Source organism: Megalobrama amblycephala, linkage group LG20, assembly GCF_018812025.1.
Source record: "Megalobrama amblycephala isolate DHTTF-2021 linkage group LG20, ASM1881202v1, whole genome shotgun sequence".
Taxonomy (NCBI): Eukaryota; Metazoa; Chordata; class Actinopteri; order Cypriniformes; family Xenocyprididae; genus Megalobrama; species Megalobrama amblycephala.
The window spans coordinates 20,852,988-20,877,151 of record NC_063063.1 but is presented as its reverse complement, the minus strand read 5'-3'; the positions used below and the strand labels follow the sequence as shown (position 1 = coordinate 20,877,151).

General features: G+C 39.6%; 1 protein-coding gene across 28 annotated transcripts in view; it reads right to left on the bottom strand.

Annotated features, from left to right (window-relative positions):
• The window catches only part of tcf7l2 (transcription factor 7 like 2), an 89,518-nt gene that overhangs the window by 64,362 nt on the left and 992 nt on the right, over nt 1-24,164 (bottom strand). For all 28 annotated transcript variants that reach the window (XR_007181948.1, XR_007181947.1, XM_048170965.1 and 25 more), the window contains exons 2-3: nt 23,996-24,062; nt 23,724-23,848 (exon numbers count right to left, since the gene is read on the bottom strand). Coding sequence is in view for 26 of the 28 variants with exons in the window: in XM_048170965.1 (XP_048026922.1) it covers nt 23,724-23,848; nt 23,996-24,062 (192 nt within the window). In the remaining 2 variants the exon portion in view is untranslated. The remainder of the gene's footprint in view (nt 1-23,723; nt 23,849-23,995; nt 24,063-24,164) is intronic.

The following is a 24,164-nucleotide window of genomic DNA, read 5'->3' as shown; positions in this document are numbered from 1 at the left end:
AGCAGAACAACATGATGGACTTTAGGCATTTTAAGTCAACTCTACTATCCATAAAAGGCACCACTGACCCAAAAATTAAAATTCTGTCATCATTTAGAAGAATTTCTCTCTCTCTCTAAAACATTTCTTCCCAACCTCTTGTTATCTGATCCAGCATAGATATTACATATAGAATATACAGTTGTGCTCTGTTTGCCTAGCAGGTGTTGGCTTGTGTATTAGTCAAATAGCAGCCGATTCACCTGAAACCCTCAGACTGTCAGGCAAAAGCTTCAGTGTGCACATACTACCAAGAAGTAAGGCCATAAAAAATCTCTAGCTCTTTAAGAGCAGCCATCTTCCTTGCTTGACGAAACAAACAAACTGTCTCTCATGGATACAGTTGGACAGAGTGATGGGGTTCCTCTACTAAAGTCCATGATTGCTGACATAGCATTTGGTGCATGTACAGCAGAGGAATACTGCATAGATTGCTAATCCATTAATCTTTCCATTAGGGCTGGGCGATATGACGATATTTTTGTATATCGGCGATGTCTCGCAAGTATCGTGATGGCAATTATAAGTCAGTTAACAGACGATCATCGACAATATCAGGAAAAAATGACAAATATATTCTACATAGTCCCGTAGTTACCATACACATATTTATTCACAATAGCATGAATTAAATATTTTCTATATAGTTCGTAGGGTTGTGAACATGAACAGTTGAAAAAGAAACCATGTGTGTAACAGTAGCCAATATTGGATCTATGCACAGACAGCAGCCTAATATACTCGCTGTAAACTTTAATTAGCCTAATCTATATTTTATTTGCCTGTTGTTCTGTGCGGACTGCTGTAACATCAACGTGTGTTTGATGTTTTTTTTTTTTATTATTCCTTAGTTAACGTTATTCATTTTTATGCAATGAATTTTATTCTGCAGATGAAAAGAATTAAACTGTATCCTATACATTTGGAATAGGCAGTGACTTGTTCCATTTTAAAAAATATTATCAAGCAGGCCTATTCTTTTAATTCGATCTGTAGTTTGATAAAAGTTAAACAGAAAAAATAAAATGGTAGCAGCCTATATAACTGCACCTGTTCCTGAATATTAATTTAAATAGTGTACATAATGAATAAAAAAAAATTAAAATAAAATTACAAAAATGACTATTGTAATTAAAATGATTTTATTTAGTTATACAATTTAGTTATTCAAAGCACCATATGTAAATGGATGAAGAAATTATGGTGTTTTGAATACCTCATGCACACATTCAGAGTTTCCAATGTTGGCAGTACAAAAAAAATTAAAAATACACAAATAACATTTTTAAATTACTTTAGTTTCTAAATAAATAAAGCAATAATTTCTATTTCCTTATAAGCGGCTTATGGAGACCTCAGAACCAAAAAGAAAAAAATAACCGTTTTTGCTCATGCAGAACAAACCAATTCGGTTTTAATCCCTGATTTTAGACAAATAAAAAAATACACCACCAGAATGTTTTGTTCAATTGTATTCAACAGTTCTCGTCATGAAATGAAATTCATTTCAAACACAAATTCGATAAGAACAGTGTGGAAATTATTAGCAACACTAACATAACAGCAAAGCTAATGTTTTCTGTTAGTTTAAGCACAAACTAAGAAAAGGAAAACAAACCTTTAACGTTTCAATAATTAAATTAAACTAATTGAATCACACACTATCATTATCCTAGATAAAGTGCAGTTAAACTGAATATGATGTGTGTTTACCGTGTATATCGACAGTGTTGTCTCTGGTGGGGTGGGACTCAGGTAGACGATATAATCGGATATGGCGCTATTTTTTAAGCCCTAGTTTCCATTAAGCAGGACTAAGTTCAAGTGTCTAGACTGTCTTTCTTATACCCAAGGGGTGTAGAAATGATCTGAAAAATGGAGGGGACATCAGTTTGTATCACGAATATTAAATCACATGACATGCCCAATAGTCCTACTTGATTTGTTGTGAGGAAGGCAACTGGAGAGGCTTATGTTTGGTCTTAACGTTGTCGTTTAATATGGTTGGCATTGACAACAATTGTTTTAATGAGACTCTTGAAATATAATGATTACTTCCCAAAAAAGTGTGTGTCCCCCTGCTTCTACTCTTTCTTTCTCTTGTTCTCTTTATCTCTTTCTTTTCTGGGTGATTATGGGCCCCTTAAGAGCGCTCTATAAATAGCCCTGCAGGCTCTAGTCTTCGTGGCTGGTGTCTCCTCCAGCAGGGCCCATAATGAGACATGCAGGCAGCTAAGGCCTAGCAACACACCCAAGAGCTGCACACTTACACAGCCTGCAGTGTTTCCACACCAGGAGAGGTCTCATTCCTACCCTGTGGAATCTCATACACTGACCTACTTACCAGCTACGTGATCTTCAGCCTGGGCACAGGGCTTAGCGCTAGGTGTGCCTGCTCATAGGTCCTATAGAGTTAACACTGGGTTGGCATGGAGTTGGACTTTGGAGCTCACGTTTAAACACACACACACACGCTTTACTGTACAGTTAGGGGTCACCCCTAGCCACCATGAGGAGGTAATTACCACACTAGTGTACATTCTCAAGTTCAAAATAAAAACTACTTTCACCTCCTGCAGCAACAACAACCTTCAAACATGTTTCAACCTACACACACACACACACACACACACACAAATAAACCTTGAAGCACTCCAAACTCCATATTCATAAGGTTTGGTCCCTGAGTGTATCTGAGCGCCATTATCTGCCTCAAAATGCAAAATGGTTGCAGGTCAGATGTGTCTATGCAGGACACTCTTCAGATTTTACCCTACCACATAAAACCCTAACCATACCCAGGGAACATCAAACACGCTCAGTGTACCACAAATACTAAAGGCTGGTCTATTCAGACCAAACTCGCTCACTCTCAACTATCTGTCAATTTCAATGGTTTATGTTTTACTGTACCTTTTGTTGGTAAGTGATGTGTCAGTTAGGTAATTTTTGCTCTATTTGATACTGAAAATTCTCTTTGGAATCAATGAAATTTATCTATTTAACTAGCAATCGACTGTTGGTTACTGGCATAAGGTGCACAAAGAGTAACAATGCTAACGACCTGACCATGAGCTCATGACTACCTTCAGGGACAAGGCCGTTCTTTTGCTCTGAAATAAATAAATAAAGGACTGGTTAATAGAGCTCATTAAAATGGAGGAGGCATGGATGACAATAAGACCCAGGGAAGGTCATGCGGTGGGAGCTACGGGCGAAGCACTGTGGGTGATGGTGCGACCCCTCTCTTCTCCTCTGCACCCCACGAAGAGCACCCTTCACCTCCAAATAAACTGTAGTAATGATTTTGTAGTAATGCACCCCCCCAAAAAAAAGCCTCACGAACACACATAACCCCTCCTCCACCTCTCTGTTAATTACTGCAGACATCCATCCACAAACAGCGGCAACAGACACCATCACACGTAGCAATTACTGCTGAATCTTTAATGCACTCTTTAAGCAACTCTCTCCAGCTCTGTCTCTCTTGGGCAAACCGCAGACCTGTTTTCCCAAACCATAAACAGGGGGGTGATGGGGGCATTGGGACAAGAAAAAGGAAAAGAGAAACTTAAAAACTGACTGTTGAAGCTCTTTTCAACTCCAAAAGCCTCAGCAGAAGCATCTTTTCAGGTGAACGTCTTCAAAACAACCTCCTACCTGGATGCAGCTGGGACTAATGCAGGATGAGTGTGAAAACTAATCTCTAGCCTTAGCTAAACAGTAACACATGGCAGACATGTGAAAGTCTGAACATGCTAAAAGGTCTGTTCAGAAGACGCATAAGATGCACCTGTGCTGTATTGTCAAGTTCATGCAACTTTTCCTAATGAAATAACACATCTTTATATGCAGTATGGTTTATTCTAATTTCTGGTGGATCAGCATTGTCAAGCATTTTAAAGAAAAAAAAACAGCAAGGTGTTTCTGGTTAAGCTGGCTGAGCAAGGAAGTCTTTGTGGTTTAAAGGGTTAGTTCACCCAAAAATGAAATTCCTGTCATTAATTAGACACCCTCATGTCGTTCAAAACTCATAAGTCCTTCGTTCATCTTCAGAACACAAATTAAGATATTTTTGATGAAATCCGAGTTTTTTTTTTTAAATCACCCATAGAACGCAACATAATTATCACATTCAAGGTCCAGAAAAGTAGTAAAGACATCGTTAAAACTGTAGTACACGGAAGTCTGATGAAATTGTTGAATAAAGTCATTATTTTTATTTGTTTTTGTGCACAAAAAGAATTCCTGTCGCTTCATAACATTAAGTCCACTGTAGTCACGTTGACTATTTTAACGATGTCTTTACTACTTTTCTGGACTTTGAATCAGATAATTACGTCGCTTTCTATGGGAGATAAAATAAACCTCAGATTACATCAAAAATATCTTAATAATAAACCACTTTAGGTACCTTTAGGTAGCCAACACCAACAAACCAGGGGTGTGTTTCCCATACAATGACATAACTCGCTGCTTCACTACCATAGTATGATGCACCGATGACATTTGTATATATTCGAAATAAAAGATATACATTGTACTTAATGTCAGTTTGCTTATTTTGCTCAAGATAACAATTTATTAAGTCTACATGTCATCAAAAAATTAAGCTTTTGCAATGCTGTTTGCAAATGTTCGTTTGAACTATGGTTTCGGGAAACACCAAATCGTTGAACTATGTCAGACGGAACTTGTGATGTTAGTTGACGAACGATGCTTTTGGGAAACCCACCCCAGCATCCCTTGCCAGGGACCAGGACCTAATACACAACATTTGATGATAGCCAGAAATAGAACATGGAAATGTGCCGAACATGGAAAGATCTTAAGCGATGGTCACATTAAACTGCATGCAAAATTTCTTTGGGCACTGCAATGAATATTTATAATAGGATATGATATCACATTCCAGGGATTTCTGTTTTTAATGAATGTTTTTAATATAATATATCATATAAAAATCTAATATAAAATGTAAATATTAAAAATGTTAATTGTAAATATTATAATATTTTCATTAATATTATTATATTAATAATTAACATATTAAATACAAATTAAAAATGTGAAATTACAGCATCTACACCACTTTCCCAAATTCTGGTGTGCAGAAAAGAAATTTCTTCACCTGAGTTTTGGATGACCCATGTTTGCATGAGTATGAAACAAGTAAAATTCTAATGTGACAGCAGCTTTAGGACCTTAATGAACAGCAGTGATTTAATTACAACATGAATCTGATGAGCATTTGTAGTGTGCTGAAAAACAACCCACAACACTTAGTTTCATCCTATAAAAGACTCGCTGATAAGCGCTGATGACGTGGGCACTTCAACTTGCATCTAGGCGGCTTCTCTGCCTCGTATCCTTTCTCCATTCTACTCATTTACTTGATGCAATTCATTGCAACACTGTGATAACAATGCTCAGGCTCTGTTTCCAATGCATCCTTCGTGCAAGGCTGCAAGGCTGCAAGACACAGACATGCAGATTTATATGGTTTTGGGGGTGGGTTTTGTTTTTTTACAGATGTGTTCTATAAAGGTTAACATGCACTGGAAAAAAAACCCTTGGCTACAAACTGTGTGTTTTTTGTCAGCTGGGGGAAGCAGTACAGAAAAAAAAGCCCTCAGCCAAGCCATCAAGTTGAACATTGAACTTCACAGTAGTAGCTGCCTTTCTATGCCTCTCCTTTTGATGTTACCTCCAAAGCAAGGGATCAAAGGCTTGGAGTGTGGCGTGGGGAAGTCCCAGGCTCTTAGCCTGGCAGCCCGTGATATATGCAAAAGTCTATGCCAAAAAGAGAGAGAGAGAGAGTGAGGGAGGGTGGGAATGCAAGCTAGAGAGCAGCAGGCTTGTATGGAATGTGGCTAAATAGTGTGCTTTGCTTTAACGAACTCTGGGGTGATGCAATCACTCCTTTCTGGGTCTTTTACAGTGAAGTGTTGAAAACAATGAGGGTGTGCCAAGAGAAAGACTAAGGCTTGTGGGCAGAAAATGTGTATGATACCTCACAGACAGATCCACTACTCCACCCTCATCCCCTCACACACATTGTGTCATACTCACATAAATATACAATACGACATCTGACTTGCAGCAAACGCTGGCCGTATAAAATGCCGTCCCGACACAAAGACAGACACAAGACCCACACATATGGATACAATAGGCTCAGCTGAGGTACGTTTAAATGAACTAAACTCCGCTTGAAGATTTTGCACACACACACATGCACAAATATAGGTCTACACGTGCGCGCACACACACCCTTTCCCCAGGGCTATAGGATTAAGAGGTCTGTCTGGCTGACAGCGAGCCCTTCCTTCCCACGTACCCTGTCAATTCCCTCCCTCCCTCCTGCCTGCTCGGCCCCTCGGCCCTGCTCTGCCAGCCAGGGAGGAGGACACACCTGAACTTGACATCGATCTGACTGAGCTTTTCTCAGCACCACACACACACACATGCATAATCACAAACACCACAATACACAATATCTGTGTCTGTATAAAATGAGCGGGGGACGTACTGAAAACAGAACACAAAATGCTGCAGGAATAGTGATGTCTTATATGCAAACAAGGTTTTCTTTTAAAAGGGTTCTTTCAAATGATTGGTTTGAATAGATTTGCAAAACATGAATATTGGAGTAAATCTATATTTATTTAATTTTTTTTGTTGAAAACATCTATAATGAGTTGTATTATATAACAAAATTTGCATTTTACTACCAAAAAAAAAAAAAATTAAATGATGCAGGAACTTCTGTGAACACTCAAGTGATGACTAACCATTTTTATTTTTGAAATGTATTTAATTTACTTGAAAACATCCAAAATAAGCTATTTAACTAAATATTAATTTCACTACAAAAACTTTTACATGTTACGCATGTAAAATCAATTAATCTTTTTTTATAAGTTCATTGAAATTAACAAATGAACTGATTAAATAAAATAATCTTTCTGAAACCTATAATCACAAACAGGACACTCTACAGTTTTAAAGGGGTGGTTAATTATGATTTCACTTTTTTAACTTTAGTTAGTGTGTAATGTTGCTGTTGAATAAACAACATCTGAAAAGTTATGATGCTCAGAGTTCAATGCAAAGAGAGATATTTTCTTTTAAATAATTCGCTGTTTAATGACTACAACAAACTCCTGGTAGGGACTACAACAAGCTTCTTCTTGGCTTGGTGACATCACAAACCCCAAAATTTACATAAACCCCGCCCCCAAGAACACGCAACAAAGGGGGTGAGGCCATGTTGGGCTGCTTTAGAGAAGAGGAAGAGTTGTTGTAGTAGAGTGTTGTTGCCATCCCGTCATTTTACTGACGGGACTGCTTCACAAATGAGGGTCAATTCAACACTGGATTTGCACAAAAGATTAACATGATGGCAGATGCTAGTCGATGAGTTGAATCAACTCCACAGCAACTACATAAATCTATTCACTAACCATTCAGAAATGACTAGTTGCATTCTAGAAAGTTGTAACTTCTTCCTGAGTTTCTTTATCAGTGTTTGACTCCTGTTTGAACAATGTAAGGCTGAACACAATTACTGACAATCGTCATTTTGGCTGTGTGAGATTCCCCAGCTTTGTTGTTGTTGAGCTACCGAAGCACAAGTTGTTAAAGCTCTGTCCTCTTTTGAAAAGCGGGCCGGGAGGAGCAGCTCATTTGCATTTAAAGGGACACACACAAAATCGGCGTGTTTTTGCTCACACCCAAATAGGGGCAAATTTGGCAAACTATAATAAATGACGTGTGGGGTATTTTGAGTTGAAACACAGACACATTATGGGGACACCAGAGACTTATATTACATCTTGTAAAAGGGGCATTATAGGCCCTATTAAGGACTTTAAATGTGACTTTTGCAAGTCATTGAGATCGCAAGTGTACCACTTGGTACAGCACCACAGATAACACTTCATGAAGAAAAGAAAAAGACACATTTTCTATGGACCTTGAATTCTTAGTCACTCACTATATGTTGCACAACAATATCATTTCTACTGCTTTGCAATCCTGACCAACTCACTCATTCCCCTTCACCTGTGTTTGAAAACAGCATATGTGATCCTTTTTTTTAAACACACACAGATACTGTTTGACCACCATTACCAGTTGTAGTGGGTCAGTGTTTATGTGAGGCTTCCTGTCAGGCAGGCCATGCTAGTGAGTCTGCTCGAGCACCAGATTCTTTAAGAGTCATGGCCTTGAGAGGGAGGAAAAAAATGAGTGTGGATAATAGGCCTGTTGTTAAAAGAATGGAGGAGAGAAGGAACAAGTGAAAGAAAGTGGGAACGAGAGGGGAGGAATATTAAAGACAAGCAGATCCTGTTTCACTTTCCAGGTCATCCAGGGGCTGCTGCTTAACTTGTTGTCATTACTTATGTAAATTTGTCCCAGCTGGGTGTCTTTGGCTATTGCATCGCCTCTCGCTATTTTTTCAGACTATAAATGAATGTCATTCATTTTTTCAAGTTCATTAATACTAACCGTCTGAATCAATAGGTTCACCCAAATGGTGCTCCTCTTTAGTGATGTAACACCGCATTTTGTCCACCAAAGTGTTTTAGCCAGATGAAAACGCTAGGCTCTTTGCTGAAAATGCCTAGCTATGAGCGCTTCGGCAGCACAGTGCTTTCTTTTTTTCAGTTGAGGCACTTCACTTGCTATGATACGGAATATCCGCAGGAGTGTTAGTATCTCATTTCACATATGGTTTGTTTCTGTATTGTTTCTATATAAAAATGTCGATACAATGTAAAGTATTCGCTCTGGCTCTTGTTTTAATTTATTTTGTTCCGTTATTATGCTTGCTGTTGTCATCTGTTGTTACATGCAGAATGTGGCGGTTGGTCGATGTGGTATTTGTCCCACCCCTCCTCCATTGTGATTGGACAGCTGGGTACAAAGTGACAGTGACGAGAGCTGCGTTTTACCCCAAGTTGAGCATTCTTTATCTCTCGGCAACCAATAAAAAGCACAGAACGCTCAGCGTGAAATAGTTGCTCAGCGCCTCGCTATGCTCGATGCTTTAAAAACACAGCCTCGGAAAAAATGCTTTGGTGGACAAATGGCCTTAGCTGCACCATGTTCATCGTTGATGCAAACTGATAACCAATCATACCACAAGTTACTGCTGAAAATGAGCCCCCTTTATGGTATATTTAGGTATACTCGTATTCATGCCTTGGTTTTACAGGCATTGGGATGTGTAGACACGTACAGGTAGATTTGCGCTGCGATAAAAATATGCAGCGAGCCACCATCGGGGCCTGCGCCAGCAAAGCTGGGCTTCAATTTGAGCTGCGGTGATGGACGGCTAATGAGAGCAAAAAAATCCATCCCGTATAACAACAAAATACCACTGACACTCCCGATCGCCGTATTCCCAAGATGAGACAGAAAAAAGGCGAGGAGAAATGAGAGCCGGAGGAAGACAGGCAGGGAATGAGAACGAGGGAGAGAGAGAGGGAGAGAAAACTCACAATGATGACACGTAAGAGCAAAGAGCGATTAAGGATTTACTTTCAAAAGGGCCTCCATTGATCTTTTTTGATAGACCTGCAATAAATCAAACCAGATTGACTCACATGAGAACGAAGTCTAATCCTTTAGTCAGATCCAGAAGAACTCAAACCAAACCAGCTGTTAATTTAGGCTTTACAAGATAAAGCAGGCGAAAGCCAACCTGATGTACCCTAGGGCAGGGGCTTACATCATCTCTGTAAAGCAATCAACTTATTGCCAGTTTGGAGAGGTAATCAGAGTGCACACTGGGAGGAGAGAGCAAGACAGAATTACAGGGGAGGAGAAAGTAAGAAAAGGACCAAAATGCAGAAATGAAGAGGCTGTATGAGAAAAGCAGACAGAGAATATGGAGAAGTGGGGGGGGAAAGATAAAGAGGTCCAGAAAACAGGTCAAGGGTTATTGAATGCTAAAATATGGAGTCATGTTAGAGATATGGCGAAATATGAGAAGGAGGCAGTGCAGGCTCTATTTCTTGACTGAGAACCCTGTAATTTCCCTGTATGTTTGGCCCTATGCCCATGGCCAGTGCCACCTCGGTCATGCCCGGTCAACCACACCGAGTCAGCGCCATAGCCAGCCATGCTAATTAAACCAGTTATTTTTGTTTGTGTAAGTATTTTTCTTCACCAAACTTTATTTTTCGGACAGACGGAAGGATCGAGACACGCCATCCTGTCTTTTCTGGTTACTTTTCTAATGTCTTTTTCAGACCCACATCCTGTTGGTGTATGAATAAAGGAGTAGAAAGACATAGAAATATACATGGAAAAAATATCAAACAATAAAATATATAAACAATTAATTATTTATATCATTACTGTTATATTTCTACTACTACTATTTTTTATTATTAGAAACAATATCACAATAATAATAATAATAATAATAATAATAGTAACATTCTTGAATCTGATCTAATCTAATCTTTATTATTATAAATAAATAAATAAAGTATATGTAAATGTATGTATAAAGACATAAGATAAGGAGAAAATCAAGGATGTTGTTGATTTGGGAAGTGACAGGGATGCATCACTCAAACACACCCAGACACACATCCACTCATTAGGTACCATGTTCTTGCCTTTAATGTTCTGTTTACTACACACAACAAGATCAAATCTGAAATCCAATTCCAGGCCTGACCAGGGCCTTTCACTTTGGTTCTGAGGGTGCCTTGAAAAAAGCCAGGCTTGTAGTCTCTGGAAAGTGTCCAAGGGAAACTGAGGCTCAAGAGTCCAAACAAAACCCCAGGTGAAATCAGAGTAAAAGCAGGAGCCCGCATCCCCACCTCCCTCTGACACACTGCCTGCACACAGGGATCACTCAGACTTTGGGTGTCTGCTCTACCCAACTAAATTGAAGTTAAACGAGCCAGGGGTTTGACACACATGTGCACATCCATGTAAAGAGCTTGGCACTTCTGCAGCGCTCTGTTGCGCATACTATCTTTAGTGCTGAACTGAGGTCCTTGCCGCCCCTCCTCCTCCTTTTAGCGGGTGTACCACTCAGACTCGTGCCTTCCACCACCCTCCCCACAGGGTCACACTTTTAATTACACAGAAACAGTAATCCCATCAGACAGATGGCAAACAGACCGTCACCCAATGACTTTATGCCCAATTGAATCATTACTGATGTTATTTGCTAAATTATACCAAAACTGAACAACACCGCCGAGCGGGATTTTCACGAGAAGCTAGCGAAAGCAGATGTGCCCTCCTGTTGAGCATCTGTGACAGAGATCAAGAAGGCGTGAAGATGGGAAGTGGAAGCTGGGTCTGTTTTAAATGAATAATATTCTAATCAGTGCAAGCAAATGCAGACTGTTATTATCCGTTGTGGAAAAAACAAACAAACAAAAAAAATGATTCCTCTACTGGACAAGACATTTCCAACCAACTTGGTTTGGTAAACCACATAACAAGCACAATTGAGAAGTGACGAGAGTTCTTCTCTTAAAAGAGGCAGTGAGTTTGGTTTATGAGCTTTGCTCGGCACCGCCGTTTGTCTTTGGGGAACATCCCAAGAATCCACTCTTTCCTGAAAACCAAACACAGAGATTCAGTCCACAACCTTGCTGCCAGAGCCCATTCATTCTTTCTCTTGCTCATTCCCTCACTCACTCTTTCTTTCTCCGTGTCTCTCCCTCTTCTTTTCCTCTGCCCATGACTTCTGTAAACAATTAGCGGTCGCCTCTTCCAGAGTCCCAGACCACAGCACCCCGAGCGTTAAACTATGCAATCTCCCAATCAGTCCCTCAACATAAATTACAGCTTGCGACATCGTTTGGGAAAGAGACGCACCTTGGTGCCAATAAACAAACAATTCCCATAAAATTGTTTTTGACAGAATACAAAACTCCAAACTCAGTCAGAGTCATGACTATATGAGCCATAATAAAGTCAATAAAAATATTTGGGGACCATATTCTTGGCTTGCAGCAGGGTCTGATTGCTCACCTGTTGTGTTGCTTGGTGTTAATGTAAGTCTGATTGGTGCATGTTCTGGCTGGGGCCCAGGGTGTAGTATTCCATGCTGGGTGGCTAGACTTCGTGCCGCAGATGGGAGCAGCTCCTCAGCCCAACACTAGAGCAGTAAATCTACATTTAACCATTGGGGGACAGGCCACACCATAACGTAACACTAACATTTTCCATTTCATAAAACACAACGCGGCGAAGGCAGAAGTTTTTCTTTGTGCTCCCAGACTTAGGGTTTTAATTATTGTTCCTTAGCTACCATTAGGCAGAGGGCACAGGGTCATAGCTTAAGACAACATCTCTGTCACTAAATCCAATTATTTTAAGACCAGCTCAAATTAGTTCATATAGAATAGCTGTTTAAAATAATTGTCCCCTGCTTGGCCCTGAAAAGACTGGCAGATTCCCTACAAACCAAAGCTGTTGCATCTCGAGGCATGTCCGTTACTGTAAAGTGATCTAAGTAGCACCCAGAAAACTTCCAAACTTTTTTTTTTTTTTAATCCTTTCCTGAATATTAGTCAATAGGCTGCTGACTGCATGTGTTCTTGCATGAAAACATGTGGGAGATACCGGAAAAGGACCTGGAAAAGGACCTGAAGAGAACTTGAAAAGGACCTAAAGAGTTCTGCAAAGGGGACCAACCGGTTATAAAGGAGATGGGGGAGGGGGGTTCCTGGTACATACAAAGCAGAATTAATCATAATTTATCATCAGGAGGAGGCAGTCGGGAGGAAGCCGGAAATTACTAACATAAATGCTACTAAAAAGAGAGGTTTTTGAAAGTAGCCACAGAATTTCAGGGAACAGCAGTCACATCCGCCAAAGCATCTTTGGTTCTCTGTTCTGTAATAAGGCAGAAGAAATTTGCAACCAAATGACTGTCAACATAAAATTTGCACAGACTTAAGTAGCATCAGTAAGATCTGACCACAAAAAGCAACATGAGTGGTTCTCCTCAAGTGTGCGGTTGCACTCCTGAAGTCCGATCCCAGAGGCGAGTGCGTCGAGTGTGTAAGGCCACACAGCAGCTGTGAGAACGGCACAGGGCCAGCTGCTTCCTCGCCGGCTCCGATTTCCTGACCTCATAGCCTGAGAAGCACACAGTCAGGTGACCAGATCTAAAACCTTCCTCATGTCCTCAACCACCCGAGCGCAGACTCTTTGGCAAAGGGCACCTGAACGTCTTTCTGCTTTCAAAACCTTTGCTGTGTTCACCGTGTTAACAAAAGACTTTGGTTCAATCTGTGGCCGAGCTCTGTAAACCGATGCCTTTTTCCTCATAGAGTTCCCCTGGCTCTGACCACGGTGTTTGCATACCACAAATCTTGCGTAACCGTCAAGTGGTTTCTCACCAATGAGACTTTACATTAATGGAGTAGAGGATATTCATCCACTCTAAATCAATAGTGTGAAAGCCAGGCAGATTGACATGCCTATGGAGAGGAACTCTTGTTTACCCAAGTAAAGTTACAAAAAGAGAAAGTCCCCAGTTCCACTTTAGGATTGCGAAGACTTTCTCTTCGCAAATCCTAAAGTGGAAGACAACAGTTCTGTTCAAAGTGTTGGTCAATACTTTCGTGCCCTTCAGAAGGATAATGAGATGGACGGAAATGGGCATGCAGAGGTGATGGTAAGCTGCCTGTGATAGTGGCCTCAGCTTTGCGTGCCTTGAGTAAATAGCAGCCTCTATACAGTAATTGTAACTTAATTGTAAAAACAAGGAGAGTTCAGGGAGAATGTCATCGTCAAACTAGGTCAATGAGGGCCCTACTTCAGCATGACTAAGCTTCTGACCCGGTACTGCTTCCTCAACCTGTCTTCCTCACACCCTGAGTGATTTAGTTGGTAGACTAGTTGTGATTGAAGACTCTAGGGGTGTGTTAAGCCACGTTCTGTGAGCCACCCTACGGAGCGTGGCCCTCTCCCCGGCTCATTTGAACCGCAATCCTGCTCTTTTGCTCTCAGTGCATCTTTTTGTCATTTGAGAGCTCATGCCCCATTTGTATTATCCACTGAAATGACAGGCGGAGGAAGAGGAGGGGGGTTGATGGGAAAAAGGAGGGGCTTCGGGGAGTCAGTCACAAGGAGACAGCTCCAACGAAACATCCACAATCCCCCTGGTTGAGACAAACACACACACACGCAAACCCATGCACACACTCTCCTTGACTAATGTGCCACGACACTCGTACATCACCCACAAATTGGACAAATGAATTAACCACGGCCCCTGGTTAGCGTTTCGGGCTTTAAATGGATTTTCCCTCTCCTGGCCTAGCCAATAATTGCATTTATCCATCTTGTTGAAGCGCGGTTTACACACTTGCTAACATCATGCCAATCCAGGCTACATTTTCTGCTCCAATGGCAGGAGAGGAGGAGATTTGTCATTGGATCATAACAGGTAATTCAAACAACAATTAGTTTGATGACTCCCCCGTATGTCAATGTCTGGCTTCCCCACAGGCAGGGTTTGTAGCAAGGGGATCTTCTGTCGCTCTTAACCCCCCCACACACCCCCACACCCTCCCCAGTCTCTCTATCTCTCAGTCATCCTGCTTACCGAGATGAATTGAGCTCCACAGCTTTTTAGTACCGCTCATCCACACCACTAGGCGCTAGCAAACAGCATCTCCAGTAAATGTGGCTTGCAACTACAGACCCTGAATTTCTCACACACACTCCGTTAGCCCAACACAACACTTGTGTCGAAGGCTGCTGCAGGGGTCATCTGTGCACTCACAAGTGTTTGAACAGTAGTGCATTAGACACTCCAGGACCCACAGGACAATTGGGCTATGTAAACACTGTGGGATTTCCTTCCCCACAGACCTCAAGATCTGGGCTAAGACGACCCACTCCCAACCTCCCATACTGTAAGACAGCACACACAGTTAAGAAACTTCACATACATCATTCAACACAAGAATGAGTGAAGTAAAGGCTTCTACATAAAAACCAGACCATTTTTAAGATTTAAGCTTTCATGGTTCTCAACATAGTTCTCAAACTCTGGATAATTTTTCCTCTCCGTGACCTGAAATCTTTCACTTCGACGCCCCATGCTATGACAAAGCAGGCAACTTATCTTTATTGATATTTGAAAAATGCAAAGCGTGACGGCCCATAAAGATACAGGAGCCGTAAAGCTGAAGATAAAGAAAAACTGCCGGTTCTAAAGGGCATCTAGACAAACGACACACTGCTGCTGTCGCTCGCCTATTCCATTCCAGCGTTGCTTAAACTGATTGCTGGCTAAAGAAAACAGCTCCAGGTCAGGATTAAAACCTCTTTCCTTATAAATCACTCCTACTCATTGCTAAATCTTTCCGTTCACCAGATAGCTGGTGGAGAGAGATCACTATTCACTATGACTGGCGAGCAGTCATCATCTCTATGCTGCTGAATTACACATCCTCTATGTCAGCGTTCAGATCTTAACACTGTGAAAGGACATTGGTTGCAATCAGACACCACATCTACCACCTCTGGCTAACACTGATCAGACTCACAGAGCCCTAGGGGAAGCTGGCCAAAGATACACCTCCATTCAATTATACCCCTCGCTCACAACGCAATTGACAATTCGTTCAGCGAGGGAAGTCAATTCCCTACGTTTTCGAATCGACCGTACTGAGTGTTCACACCATCCTCTAATGAGATGTAGCTAGCGACAGTTGATCCAGGCTAATCCTTAAGGGTGAAACGTACAAACAAACAAACCAACATTTCCTACAGTCTGTGCTAAAAACATTTAATGTGTACACTGGAAGTGTTGACAATTCCCTATAATTTGATTCGAGTCCCTATGTGAGCTTTATCCTCAGACACATCAACATGGCAAAACTGGTATTCAACCATGTGTCAAGCACAATGCTAATCAGCTGAAATATTATCTATATTGTTTGAAAGCCATTGAGCAGGATATGGCCAATGAAATAGCATAATGCAAGGTTCCAGGAACATCATCGCATGCCCGTTATTTACCATAGAGGATGGTTATCTTCAGATACGGGAAGATCTGTACAAAAAAAAAAACCTCAAAAACATGTTTTATAGTTCATAAAGCACCTATCTCTGTTAACGCATGCAAATATTGGCCTGTTGTACCTCTAATCTTAATATAAACCCCCGATTAGCGGATTAATTTCCTTCAACCCTGGTAGAAAATCTCCTTCACCTTTTGTTCAGTTCTGAATGCAGAACCTTTGCTAGAAACAAGCATGCAATAAACTCATTAGTGAACAGACAAGCACACGCGCATCCACACGCACACACACTCTGGGCCCAGCTCAGAGCTTATCCCTTGGCAATTAAAAGTTTAATTAGAAGATTAAAAATACATGGGCTGAGTTTTATCACCTATTACTTTCTCAATTATGTGCTTTACCCATACAAAACGATCCCGACATATCTACAGGAATTAATTCAGATTATCGAAGTAAACAGGATTTCACCTTCTGCAATGCAATGTTATAGAATCTCAATTTGCAATCAGAGGTAGAAGACAAACTTGTCGGTGTCATATTAAATTAGCTCACTTTTTTATCAAAGAGAAACACTTCACAGGACGGAATAATAAATACAGAAGCAAAACAGGGACTGGTCAGGCTTCATCTTTTTTTAGAAGCCTCAATAACATGCCTTAATGAAGATAAATTTGTCCTACTTTTGTGTTTAAAAATAGATGCCGATAGGTTTTTATTTGTTTTTCTGTTGAAGCTCTGTGTAGAAGTTGAACTGAAAATGTATGTCAGTGACAGATTTCCTGTGTAATGGTCACTCTATCAGGCTTTTTTATCAGAGGAGTATATTTACCACATACTCTGATGTCATTGTGTTTTCTGTACTAGTGATCCACGTGACAATTTCAATCATAATGTTTTAAAGTCTGATAATGAATGATATACAGTATAAAGACTTTGCGCCAATGAGCACAAGACACACACATGCTCTTTCAATGGAAACTTGCACACTCCTATCATTAAGCATACAAGTTAGATGGCAGCTCCAGAGAGCATGTGTGTGCACTTTGGCCCAACCCGAGCATGTTCCAATCCAAACAAAAACCCAGTGCAACCAAATTCCGCCAGCGTCACCCAAGCCTCTGTGCTGGAGAACTTCCAGCCGACATTTTGATGACGAAGCGGGAATCAGGAAGCATTAATAACTTAGCCTGATTCATTAAAAAAAAAAAAAAAAAAAAAAAAAAAAAAAAGTTAAAGGAGGAAGAAAGGGGGGAAAAAATGCCACACACAAGGCCTGTCCATCAAACATGACTATAAACTTGTCACCTCCTCCTTGTCGTTTTTCAGGCCCTGCTGTGTTTTTTCTATCCTTCATTTTTTTTTCTTAGTAGATAAATGCCTGGGGGCTCTATTGTTTGGAAATCTAACCAGGAACTGTCGCCACTCTCATTGCTCCCACATTAGCAGCAATTATGCGCCCTATTCAGACTGTCTTTGTGCATCTCCCTCCTCTCCGTCTTCCATATCCCCCACTATGCCATGGCGGGCAAATCGACCTCGCTTTTTCCCGCTTTTCATAATCCCCCGCTCCAGTCCAGCATACTGCACATGGTAAACTTCTCTAAAACAAGCAAAGCAAAACATTCCTTCACAATAAGATTTACAATAAAGTTTTGAATATTAAATCTAAAATGATTATTTAATTGGGAGGGGTTCTGTCCTGCAAATTATCATAATTTATTTTAGTGTGAACACAAAACCATACTAGCATACATTCTGAAATAAAATAAATCAACTAGGCCTATATATTGAAAATAGATTAATTGTTAGAGCAAGTTGTCACATTTTTATTGGGACAAGCAAGCTGTCACATATATTTTAAATGTAGTAGATTATAAAAATTCACAAATTATAACATTTGTTGGCCAAAAATATTATATCTTTGTATGTTTCCCTTTTACATTTTTCCCGTTTCATAATTGTTTAATAAAGCTTTCCTGAAAAAGTCTTTCATAGTCTGCATTCAGTCTGACAACAAGCCACACCATTTTCACAAAAATGTGTTTAATGATCTGCATTTTTTTTTTTTTTCTGGGCAACAACAGTGGAAATGTTCAGTTGCTTTTTATAGCCAGATTTAAGGTATGTACCAATACAGAAAATTATTTCCAAAGATCATTAGAGCTATATATATATATATATATATATATATATATATATATATATATATATATATATATATATATATATATATATATATATATATAAACACACACACACACATTGACTTAAAATATCTGAGATAGCTAATTGCATTTATAAAATGTTAATGATCTAACTCATATATTATATAATCTATATTAATGATCTAACTCACTCTTGAATACTTAAACAGAAATGTTTACTGTAGATTAAACTATATTGAAGCAAATATGTGAAAATTTCAGTTTTGAACAAAACACTAGTTTGTATCATAAAAAAAAGGTCTGGGCTTTTAACATCTAAACATATACCCCTATATTTGTGTATTAGGATTGAAAATTACATCATCTGCCAAATTGTATAAATATTAATGCAAATGCCAGCACAAGTACTTTCATAGATTTTCATTTGGAAACTTGCATTTAAATTCTTGCACTTCTTGTAATCAATGGATATTTAATAGTCATTGACTCAGAAGGCCACAACACCGGTGTTCTCACCCCCATCAGTAAAATCTGCCCGTCATTTAAGAATTCACACGCAGCTATCATACAGCTGCACAGGCCTGCACACGGTGCATGTGCACAGAAAGAGTAATTTCATTTCCATGTTTCAGGAGCCCCTCAGCATGTAGGCCATCAGCAGGACTATATTTAACAGATGACAAAAGTTGCATTCCAGACGTACAGTACAATCTTTGTGTTGATCTTTGTGTATGGAAATAAATGGTGAAGAGGAGAGAGGTGAGGGGCGGGGTCAACAACACACAGCTGCTAAGCCAATGCAGCTCCATAAGACAGAGAATTTACAACAGCGTTTATCTGAGTTCCCCATTTATCAGTTACAGGACAGGATTGCGTTTGCAGCTTTAAAAACAAATGCGAAATCAAGAAAAAGACAACTGTGGCATCCGATAAAATTGGAAAAAATTGTCTGCTTCTATTTATTTGCGATGCGATTACGAAATTCTTAACAGTCCACATCCGAACAAGAAACCTTCATTAACTACTGAACTAGTGCAGAACATTATGTATACACAATGCTGCCTTAAAAAACACCAGCGTGACACAGGGAGAAAGAGAGAAACAAAAAAAACACCAGGTTATTTTCACACACGATCATAGAGAGCAGCCTGCCAAAATCATCAACGTAAGACAATTGAGCACGGCAAGCAGAAGAAAAAAAAAAACATCTCAGTAAATATTTACAGCACAAACCTTTTCCATTCATTTACCAAGCACTAACAAAACCGTACTGTACTCTTTCACAGCCCACCCCCTCCGACCCCCCCACCCACATCTGCGATTCATTGACTTTACAATTTACCACATGTCGAGATGGGAGAGGTCGGGACTCTATCTGAATCACGACACAAATATGCAAGTGATTTATTGTTTTAAAAACCATGGGCCGATTTAGTGCAACTCCACTCTTCCTGAGCATTACTCCTATTGGCAGACCATGAACAATTACAGTTTGGACTAATTAAGCCCTGAGAATGTGCTGTGCGCCGCTAATGTCTCACAGGCCCCGCTTTCAGTTTAATGGTGCCAAACTTTGCTCCCCAAACTTAACTTGCACAAATCCAAAACAGATTGCACTTTTTTTATGGGTGTTTATCAAGCCCTAGCAAACAGAAACCTTTTGGGGTTTTTTTTATTTTTTGTGTGTGTGTGCGTGTAGGATGGGAGGAGGAGGGGAAAAAAGAAAAGGAGGAGAAGGAAAGAGTGGTGGAGGGAGAGAAAGGGAGAGCCTTGCTTCCGCCATTCTTTGTAAACAAAAGTGATTTGCAAAACAAAAGGATGGCAACCTTCTAAATAAACTGGGAGTGTATTTTGTGGAGAGCGGCACAAAACGCGAACGCGTAGCTCGGTGAGCCCCCTGCGGATAGCAATTAGGGGCCATTAACATGTAAAGCCAATTTGATAAGGTATGAGTCTATCCCTGTAAATCCGTATTAAACTATCTCCTGCACCTCACACGACAGGCTATTCAGCACACATAATCCATACGATAAACCATTGTTATTGACGTCTTAGCCTAAAAAGATTCAGACATGGTTTATTAAAATATGTACATGCAAGGCTACACGAGGGATGAATGCATCTTTAGTAAAAATTACAATTTTAAATTAATTGATTTAAAACACAAAAATCTATTTATTACATTTTAAATTAAATTATAAATGAAAAAAATGCTACTAAAAAAAAATTGTAAACAATATTCCAGGCCTCCACCATGCATCTCTATTTCTTTGCTCCAAATAGCGGAGAGTTCATTTGGGTGTTGCAAGTTTGTCTTTTTTTATATTTTGTTCCTTTTTTAAACTACGCATAATTATACGTTGAAACCTGAAACCTCTGCCAAAAGTCTGCAGGCCTAAGGAATTATGGGGCCAGGGGTGGCGTCAAATATCTTAACATTCATAAGTCAGAGAGGCAGTAAATAAACCCAGCGGATTTACGGACATAAAGCCCCCTGCCAGAACTCAGCCGGCCAGACCTCTGCTCTACCTCGCTTTCCCCCTCTCCTCAGACCTGTTGAGGTGTGATTTTAGCCTACAGCCACCCAGTTAACCCAGCACCTTTCCAACCACAACACACACGGAGAGTGTGTCCGCAGCCGTGTGTCCGCCACGCAAACTGCTCTCGATGAAAGGGGGAAGAGTAACTATTGTCTACAGTTTTTAGAGTGGAAAAAAAAGAAGGCATTGTCAAATTGCTAAATGCTACCAAATCATCATAAAGCTTCTCCGATTGAGGTGGTTGGAAATACAAACTCCTCGTTATTACAGCTCTCAGAGGTCAGACGAATTAAACTCGCCGCTCTCTGCCTTCACTCAAACACACACTAAGGAAAAGCATTTCATCACTATTGCAAGAGCAAGCCATCAGGGAAATTCAGCTGACACAAGGCCTATGTAAATAAAATAATATATATATATATATATATATATATATATATATATATATATATATATATATATATATATATATATATAAAAAGGGCATCTCTGATATCAACCATTTACACCAGCATCCGACTTAAATAATGTGGAAGTAGCAAATGTATCCTGAAATTAAAACACTGGTTCAATAAATATATACAAATGCAATAAAACTGGATATTATCATCTGATAAATTTAATACAATTGAGATTTTAAAAAAAATTGAAAAAAGGAAAAAGCAAAGAAATTCTAAAAAGCACATCATCTGCAGCAAAACCCAACAAGCCCTGTGCATTCGTTAAACGGAGCGACAGCTAATCGATGCTCAGGTGAATTATTTATCCTCTACTTAAGTAATGCGTTTATGAATACAACAGCTTTCAACTTCAAAGCGGTGTGGGTCGGACGCCCAGGCAGCTCATAGGTAGCAGACCTCATGGCAAAGAAGCGGGGTGAAGGACTACAGCACGATGTCAAAGACTGAGATCTGTAGGCCTCGTTACAGTAAGAGATCAAACATTACAACATACAACTATAAAGAAATTCATTATATCTATGGGTTTAATATTTTGGCTAGAGGGCCACTGACCTAGACTGACAAGGGGAGGAAATCAAACAATGTTCCTACTTCCATGGGAGATTGCTAAATTTATTCTCAGTAGCCAAAAATGAATAAGCCAGCGATTTAGACAGGGCTCCATCTCAGCAGGAAGAGGAACTATCAGACTATGAGCTCTGGTAACAGCATCTCTGAGATTCTTACCTACCATACAGAAGACACGCTATGTGTCAAATACATCTTTCCTATTCTGTCTAATTTATGCACATTTGCAGTGGTCATACTGATGCTTTCATAATTTTTTGTGCTTTTGTTTATATGTCAATGTTTCTAATGTGCATTTACATCAGTAAAGAAATTATCAGCAAGTGAAAAACAGATTCAGCAAAAAGGCATGTTTTGGGAAGCACGCAATATCAGTGACAAACACAAACAGCCAGAGATGTTTCTACAAAAAATGTTCACTGATACTAGAAACAGGAGAATTGCTTTATATTTAAAAAAAAAAAAAAAAAAAAAAGCTATATACAAAATTTCAGAGCAGTACATTTTGAAATGTAGTCATTTAGGTAATTTCAGGTTACACCACATGTCATTGTCATAAAGCGCACCTTCACGTTTCAGATTAAACCTGGAGCTGATTATGAAAATCAGGAATGACAGCAAGGTTATACTGCACAATTTTCCTTATCCTTATTATGCTATTTCTACAACAATGACATTTAAATATATATAAAATATCAATCGTGAATAAAAAAATTAACCTACTAATTCTTCCTGGTGCCAGACAACTATGCAAAGATGATATAAACAACAATCTCTATTTACACTGAAATATCACACATATATTCTTCTTACATGTAATTCAACCTATTGCATGCTCTAAACAAAAAGTCCATCATGCCATGACAAAATGTTAATGCAAACATAAAATATATTTAATGTGCATTTAAATCAAATGTTTATTAATTTTAAAATATTTCTAACATTACAGTCTAATATTTGACTACACTCAATCATATGAGCAATATTGTGCTTTCATTCTGACAATCACAAATTCATTGACTGACTTCCACTAATTACCATAAACATTTCCCATGATGCTCTTTGGCATTAACATTTATGTGCACTGAATTCTTTAAATAACACAAGCGACATTATGTTAAGCTTGGATAAATTACTCATAAATTAGCTCAGATAAATGTCTAATTCCACATTGTACAAATGTTTTCATCATCATGTCATAACAGCATCTTTGTTTCCATCATTTAAACTGTCAATACTTTGTCAATTTTCAATTCTATGTGGCAGAAAAAACGTAGAACATTATTATGACATCACTTTGATTTTACATAAAAATATTAAAGCTTCAATTAAAATTAAGCTTTAAATTATTAGGGTTAAATGTTAAATATCAGAAACGCCTTATTTTGAACAACAACAACAACGATGATAATAATAACAAAAACAAGAAAGATAATATTATTAATAATAATAAAACGGTCAAACATTTCAGTTTTATGAATTCCGAGACATACGCTACTGCAAGTTAAATGTCCAGTTTAAAGCAAACGAGCTAATCCACTAGTTATCCACGCACACAATTAAAATAAATAATACTGTAAAAAGGCAGAATATAAAGCAGAGATAACCTGGCAAGTATGCACATATAGTCGAGGAAAATTAAAAGAAATAATAACAGTTAAAAGTAGCTGTGGCTGTGTGTTTGTGCACGTCATTAAAGCACATTATGCGTTCCACTGTACTTGCCGCTCGCGCGGGTCTGTTCACGCGCTCGCGGGCAGCGCTCGTTCAGGGCGACAGTGTATCCGCGCGAGCGGCATGCCACTGTACAGTGCAGAGTGAATTGTGGCAGAAGTTCACTAGCCGACCAAAGCAATTCCTAAACATGGACGTGGTGTTTTAGCTACGTGCATGTGGCTGCAGAAACACGTTAAAAACACTTACTGTGCGAGCGGTCGGTGAAAGCGATCCGTTCGGGAGGTACGGGCTCGTGAGGTCGGGAATCATTATAAATGGATAGCCCGGGTACGGTGGGCTCTTGAACAGCCCTCCATCTTGCCTTTTCGCAGCTAACATGGCGGGGGGGAAAAAGAGGAAAACTTTTAGTTTAAGTTACATTCCCAAAAACTTTGTACGTAAGTGAAGAGGCAAACGGAACCGAAGCACAGTGTTGTTGTCCTGTGCAAAAAGATGATTTAGAGAAAACAAGCACTCACCCTCCTCTAAACTTTCTCTTGTTTTGTCTCTGAAACTTTCAGATCTAGGCGGAGGCCGTCTTTCCGCCTTGAAATGCAACGAAACACAGGGAATGCATTGAATAATCACAGCGAGGAGATCGTTAGCTAGTTAGCAGCGAGTTTAAACAAGAAATGTGCATGTAAACTT